A 7,161-nucleotide genomic window follows, 5' to 3' on the forward strand; every position below is an offset into this window, starting at 1 on the left:
ACACACACACACACACACACACACACACACACACACACACACACACACACACACACACATACATAAACATACACACAGTTAAGCTGTAGCATTATTATGACCGATAGTGATAAGCCGATAATAATTATATAATGTTAATGAGAGGTTGATATTAAAATTCTAAATTCTATACGGTTTTAAAATAAAACATTTTAAATGGTATGATTGAATTAGGCATCACAACATTAATATACAGTGCATTATACAAATATTTACTAAAGATAAAGTGTTATTAAGTTATTACGGGTTTTAAAGATGAAATTTAAATGATTGTTTGATGGTGGCAAATGTTATCAATGTAAAAATAGAGGAAATGAGCGTGAACAATCAAATAACCAATATCAACAGAAGAAGAAAAAAAAAATCTAATGTCAACTAATAACCCATTTGGTACCAATATTGTGTATCTATAGTTGGATTTGGTTGTGAATTACCTCAGCATCTTGAATTCCAGTCATTTCAACATCTGTACTGGTTGGAGATCTGTATGGACAGAGGAAAGAGTATTTAAGATTATAAACCACTAAACATAGCATAATTCATGCTACAACTAAAGGCTGGAATACACTACATGACTTTTCAGAACAGATTTTAAAACACTGGGCATCATACACTTAGCGACTCTGTAATAGTCACAGAGGAAAAACTGACCATCATACACTAAACGACTTTAAAGTTGCTCCGTTCACAACAAGCTCGCACATAAACGTGTGCCTGTTGCTAGGAGACGCATGACAAATTAAAACAATGTGTGTTCTAAAATCGGCTCAAAATATCAAACATGTTTGATATCCACCGACTGGATGCAATCATAGTCTGAAGCTAAGAAAAAAAAATCTGAGTCTGTGAACATCATACACTACATGAATTTCTATGAAATCTTTCAACTCAAGTCTGCAGATTGGCTCTGATTTTCGGCAACTAGCGTCAACTTCTCCAGACAGTAAATCAGCTGAAAATCGGGGCAAAAATCATGTAGTGTATTCCAGCCTTAACATACAAACAAAGTGTAGGGGTACCTATTATTGGCCAGAATGATGACCTCATTACAGAGAGCTGTAGAAACAGTTAGATCTTTGGTTGGTGTGGAGGGCATCAGGGTAGAGGAAGCAGGTGCACAGACACTGGGTTCTGCTTCCACTGGTTCTGAAGAGGTATCAGATGAGCACTGGGATAGAGTATCTAGACCAGCATCTGCTCCAGGTTGGACATACAAACTTACTTCAGAGACTTCACAAGAGATATTCTCTTGTGATGATATCCACCGACTGGATGCAATCATAGTCTGAAGCTAAGAAAAAAAAATCTGAGTCTGTGAACATCATACACTACATGAATTTCTATGAAATCTTTCAACTCAAGTCTGCAGATTGGCTCTGATTTTCGGCAACTAGCGTCAACTTCTCCAGACAGTAAATCAGCTGAAAATCGGGGCAAAAATCATGTAGTGTATTCCAGCCTTAACATACAAACAAAGTGTAGGGGTACCTATTATTGGCCAGAATGATGACCTCATTACAGAGAGCTGTAGAAACAGTTAGATCTTTGGTTGGTGTGGAGGGCATCAGGGTAGAGGAAGCAGGTGCACAGACACTGGGTTCTGCTTCCACTGGTTCTGAAGAGGTATCAGATGAGCACTGGGATAGAGTATCTAGACCAGCATCTGCTCCAGGTTGGACATACAAACTTACTTCAGAGACTTCACAAGAGATATTCTCTTGTGATTCCTCTTGGGAAGAAGGACTGAGCATAGCCTCTGGCATGCACTCCTCATGCTGAGTTTCTGAAGAATCAAAAGGGAGCTCAGACTGGCTTGGTGAGTCATGTGATTGGGCCACTGGACTGTTTTCTGGTCCATTACTGATATCTGGTTGGGTACAGGTGGAGCTTAAATCAAAATGTAATTGGCTGTTGGAGCAGGGCTCTGAGTCTGGCGAAACATGTGTGGTTTGCTTGTGGTCAGGACTGATCTGAGGAGCTCTGGGTGACTGTGGGAGGGGCTCAGCAGAACGTAGTGGAGTGGAAATAGGCAATACATCAGGTTGATGGTTTCGAGGAGGTGTGGCAGACACACAAGGTAAAGGGGAGGCGTGAGAAACTGCAGTAGATCTGCACTGCCTGCCTGGAGTGCTGAACTTAGAAACATAGGGTGAAGACACCACAGTGATTCGACACGATCTTCTAACAGCACCTGAAACAAGAAAATTATCCGTATTAAAACAAAGAATATTGAATGAGGTTAAAAAAAGCAGTTATAATAATAATAATTCTCACTAAGAGCAATTAAGTTATGCTTAAAATGTAAAGAATATTTATATTATAAATATTATAGAAGTAAAAATACTAAATATTATATATATATACACTAACTCTGGTAGGCCTTGACAACAATTTAAGCCTGTAGTTTTATAGCTGGAGGCAGTAATCAGAAATGTGATCAAAAGGACAAAGAAAAATCTCCTCCCTTTGAATATGACTATACAATAATAATAATAATAATAATAATAAAGTATGATTATTTAAAATAAATCAAAATATTATTGCAATAGCATTATACAGCAACTTTTTACAGAACAGTAAAAATACAGTACTAATATTTATGGCTGCCTTCATTTCTTTGCTTTCAAACCTTAAATTATAGAGCTTTTATTTCTAGTTTTACATAAACCACAGTGCTTGTAGAAATGGAGTTCAAGCTGCTCCGAGACACTTAAAACGCCGGATAATCAGCTGGTCACATGTAAAAGAACACACTGCAGTGCTTCACTCTGAAACTCTCGGGGGCCAGTTATCGGATCTCATATTCCATGTGTTTCAATCTTACCTGATGGCTTGACTGGACTTTCCACCTGGAAAAAGCCTCCATCAAACACCACGGACTGTGTAGGCAGTGTGGCAGCAGGGGCTGCAGGGACAGAGCTTGAGTCGTCCTGGATGTTGTCTGAAGACTCAGTGGCTTTCTGTTCAGCCTGCTTGGCTCTCATGACGGCCTTTACAGCAGCCAACCGACTCTTAGCTGCAGCACTGGCACCTACTCCGGCCTTCCCTCCTACGACAGGAGGCTTCTGTAGGATAAAAGGATAGGATATGAGAATTACACAATTCACCCCTTTAAAACGCAACATTATTAAAGGATGGTGCTGATAATGTGGTTTACTTTCGCCACTCTTTTTCTGGCGACAGGCCTGACTTCCTCTTTCCACTCCCTTGCTTCTGCCTCTTTCAAGGCATTAAATTTCTTGTTAACATCTTCCACCTATTAAAAATAAATTACATTAAATTGAAAGACAACATTAAACAAGGCTTGGAAATTGAGCATTTTTGAAAGGTAACATCAACCCACCTGAAAGTACACCATGTCCCAGAAGCCCTGCAAGTCAGTACAGGTTGTTATTTTCTCTCCACGGCCCAAGTCGCAGTCATCCACCAGCCCGTTGAACTGGCTAAAGCGCTCTTTAATCAACAATCTGGCCTGGCCCACAGCCATACGCATGTGGTCTCGCACTGCAAAAAGAGGGAGAAATATACTTACTCCAAATAACTGTATATTAAACATCAAATATGCCGATTAGCTGTGATTGTGTCATTTTCACTTTCAAAAATTCAGCCTTTCTGGAAAACCTGATTAAAACACCATGTTAGACTTGAATTAATACTGGTCAAAATTAAAGACTTACTCTCCTCCGGGATAGAAGTATCATCAAATCGTGACTCCCACAGCTCAGAGAGTCCAGTCAAGCGCTCAGTCTCGCTGGCCATCACTGCCCTATTGAAACAACATATACAATGAAACATACACTGATGTTCAAAAGATTGAAAGGTTTTTTGAAAGAAAAAAAGAAAGAAATTAACACTTTTATTCAGCAAGGATGCATGACATTGATCAAAAGTGACAGTAAAGACATGTATGTTACAAAAGACTTCTATTTCAAATAAATGCTGTTTTTTAAAACTTTCTATTCAAAGAATCCTGAAAACAAATGTATCATGCAAATGTTTCAAATAATGGCTGCTGAAAATTCAGCTTTGCCATCACTAATAAAATCATATTTGAATGGATATTAAAACAAAAAAAGGATTCTAAACTGTAATATTTACAATATTATAATATTTAAATGCAGGATAATACATTATTAAAGCATTACTAATAATTAAAATGAATTATTAAATTAATCAAAGTAAATTAATACATTAATAAAAGTACTATATTATACTAACAAATCTGTTCTAATAAGAATAGTAGAAATCTGCCTCACCTGAAATAAGCAACATCATGCTGAGGGTCCAAGGGGGCCAAGGAAGGTGATGGTGCTGTAGAGATGGATGGCTGAGGGGAGGATGGGGCAGGAGGGGGAGACGACACTGAGGGAGGGTTGGCAGGATGATCTGGTGGAGGGGTTGACAGAGGTGGTGGAGGGGAGGAGAGGGAAGTAGCAGGGAGAACAGGTTTTGGGGGAGAGGGGAAGGTGGGCTCCACGCTGGCATCAGAAAGAAAGCTATAAAAGAGAAAAATAAATAGTATTTTGAACCAACTTAAAGGGGTCATGAACTGCCTTTTTTATTATTTTTTACTGTTCTCTGAGGTCCATTTATAATGCTATCAAGATTTTTACCTAGAAAAACTATTTAGAAGTAATCCACTATTTTAGGTCCTGTTTTGACCCCTGTTTTGAATAGGTGTGGCGGATTGTAGAATCAATGAGAAGACTGTGTTTTTCCACAAATTGGCACTGTACAGCATCTTCGGAGCCGTCTTTATAGTTTGGTTTCTGCAGACCTGCATTTGTCTCTCTTAATATTTACACTACATGCGTGAATCAGTGGGCGGGGCTAAACAGGCAGTGATGTAGAAGTAGGCGTTGATGATCTTCTGCAGAGGTGGGGTTTAGCCACACTCATAAAGTGGCATATTCCACAACCTGTCGTTTTGGCTTCAATATAAGCTGTTTTTAGACTAACGAGAAGATTTTTGAGTTCTGAAACTTACTGGATGTTTTTATGGCACAATGACCTTATATGTCAAAAGATCAAGGGAATTTTGATTTCATGACCCCTTTAAAGTATAGAATTATCAAGTACTTAGTTGTTAGAATAAATTCTAAAGGTACCTCGGTGAGAGGAAGGCGCTAGCTGAACGAGGAGAGAGGGGTGCAGGCTCGAAGGACCTTAGACCAACAGGAGGCTGGAACACAAATCCCTGAGGGGCAAATGAGGGGGCAGCAGCTTTGGGTTCCTCTTCCTCAGGTCTCAGAGAATCTACTGCAGTGTTCTTTTTCTCAGCAGGCTAAAAATATCCAAGCATAAATATAATTTGCAATTTTCAGAAAATTTAAAGTAGAAGACATATAACAGATCACCTTACCTTATTTTCAATAATTGCCTTCGTGTTGCCTGAGAAAGATAATGAGATCTACTGATTAATGACACATTTTAAATATCCAATAATGCTAGAATGATGCAACATTACTGCCTTCTGAGCAACACTATGGCAATATAAAACAATATCATTTAAAATATCAGAAAATATGCAAGAAAATAACTAACTTATTACCTTGTACGGCTTTCTCTCTGCCTGAAGAGGGCGCTACAGGACATTTAACAGTTGATCTTGTTTTTGCAGAGCTTGAATCTAAATCACACACAGAATGTGGCTTTCATGCATGTAACACAAGTTCAGCTCAATAAAAGTCATAGAGGTAAAGCTTTCTGAAAAGCCCAAGGTTTAAAAAGTTACAATAAAACTCACCGGTAACTGGTTTAACCACAGCTGCTGATGTTTTAGCAGTTGATCGTGTGGTTGGAGCTCTTACAGATGGTTCAACTGTAAAAGAAGTAACAACAATAATACTCTGCATGGGGTTCTAATTCAAGAGTACACTACTGTTCAAAAGTTAGGAGTCTGTAAGTGTTTTTTTTTTTAAAGAATTTAACACTTTTGTTAAGCAATGATGCAATAAATTGATTAAAAAAAACAAAAAAATCTATTTCTGTTAATTTGTACTTCCCATTCAAAGAATCCTGTTATGCATAACATAAAATAATAAAAAAAAACTAAGCACAACTGTTTTAAACATTAATAAAGAATAAAGGTGTGTTCAACTTGAAACGGTGTTACACAGACCGATCGGTGTATGACAAATCAAAGTACCACGAGAGCTATAGAGAGCAGACGGCTCCGTATGCTTTCGAATCGTTCTCGCAGTACTTTGATGTCATATACAGATCGCTCTGCGCAGCGCCGCTTCAAATCACACACATCTTAAGAAATGTTTCTTGAGCACAGCAAATTAGAATGATTTTTAAAGGATCATGTGACACAGAATACTACACTATTTTGCTGCTGAAAATTCAGCACTGCCATCACAGAATAAAATACACTTTAAAATACAATGAAATAGAAAACAGTTATTTAAAATTGTAATTATATTTAACAATATTATAACTTTTCCTGCATTTCTGTTTATATATAGCCTGGGTGAGCATAAGACTTCTTTCAAAAACATTATTTCTGTCAGGACCACTATCGTCAAAATGATAGATACTTAGCATAGAGTTTGGTTTGGCGGTATGGTTCTGTTCTGGGCAAAAACCTCCCTGCCCATCCATGCAGCCTGTCATGAATGAGCAGGGAGAGCAGCAATAATAACCCCCCTAGGGTTAACAGAACAGAACAAGGCAGATATCATTAATGTACTTAATGATATTTAAGTGTAACACTTTATTCAAGATAAAGGAGTCTGATTAGCAAGGAATATCAGAAAGCCAAGTCCTGACTGTGGCGAAAGGAGGAGCTGGGGATGGAGGAGGGTAATTTGCTCCCCAGCAAGCTGAAAAGCTGCTGAATAATACTGAATAGAGCTTATATAGGAATGCCACGATAGGTGTCGTATTCCTATAGGTAGATGTGATCAGCTGAGAATCAGCTGATGCAAGCTTGACTCACGTGACCTGCCAGAACTAACGCTAACACTTAATTTCTGTCAGGCCCACTATCGCCAAAATGATAAATACTTAGCATAAAGTTTGGTTTGGCAGTATGGTTCCGTTCTGGACAAAAAACTCCCTGCCCATCCATGCAGCCTGTCATGAATGAGCAGGGAGAGCAGCAATAATAACCCCCCC

The 7,161-nt window shown here is 38.5% G+C and overlaps 1 protein-coding gene across 3 annotated transcripts in view; it reads right to left on the minus strand.

Annotated features, from left to right (window-relative positions):
• The window catches only part of LOC107699863 (disks large-associated protein 5-like), a 12,962-nt gene that overhangs the window by 1,476 nt on the left and 4,325 nt on the right, over nucleotides 1-7,161 (minus strand). For all 3 annotated transcript variants that reach the window (XM_016501270.1, XM_016501271.1, XM_016501268.1), the window contains exons 7-17: nucleotides 5,786-5,860; nucleotides 5,591-5,668; nucleotides 5,402-5,430; nucleotides 5,148-5,323; nucleotides 4,296-4,535; nucleotides 3,717-3,805; nucleotides 3,383-3,543; nucleotides 3,197-3,295; nucleotides 2,864-3,104; nucleotides 1,528-2,230; nucleotides 474-522 (exon numbers count right to left, since the gene is read on the minus strand). In XM_016501270.1, the coding sequence (XP_016356756.1) occupies nucleotides 474-522; nucleotides 1,528-2,230; nucleotides 2,864-3,104; nucleotides 3,197-3,295; nucleotides 3,383-3,543; nucleotides 3,717-3,805; nucleotides 4,296-4,535; nucleotides 5,148-5,323; nucleotides 5,402-5,430; nucleotides 5,591-5,668; nucleotides 5,786-5,860 (1,940 nt within the window). The remainder of the gene's footprint in view (nucleotides 1-473; nucleotides 523-1,527; nucleotides 2,231-2,863; nucleotides 3,105-3,196; nucleotides 3,296-3,382; nucleotides 3,544-3,716; nucleotides 3,806-4,295; nucleotides 4,536-5,147; nucleotides 5,324-5,401; nucleotides 5,431-5,590; nucleotides 5,669-5,785; nucleotides 5,861-7,161) is intronic.

The sequence above is a fragment of the Sinocyclocheilus anshuiensis genome, unplaced genomic scaffold (genome assembly GCF_001515605.1).
Source record: "Sinocyclocheilus anshuiensis isolate Anshui unplaced genomic scaffold, SAMN03320099.WGS_v1.1 scaffold1280, whole genome shotgun sequence".
In the NCBI taxonomy this organism is placed as follows: Eukaryota; Metazoa; Chordata; class Actinopteri; order Cypriniformes; family Cyprinidae; genus Sinocyclocheilus; species Sinocyclocheilus anshuiensis.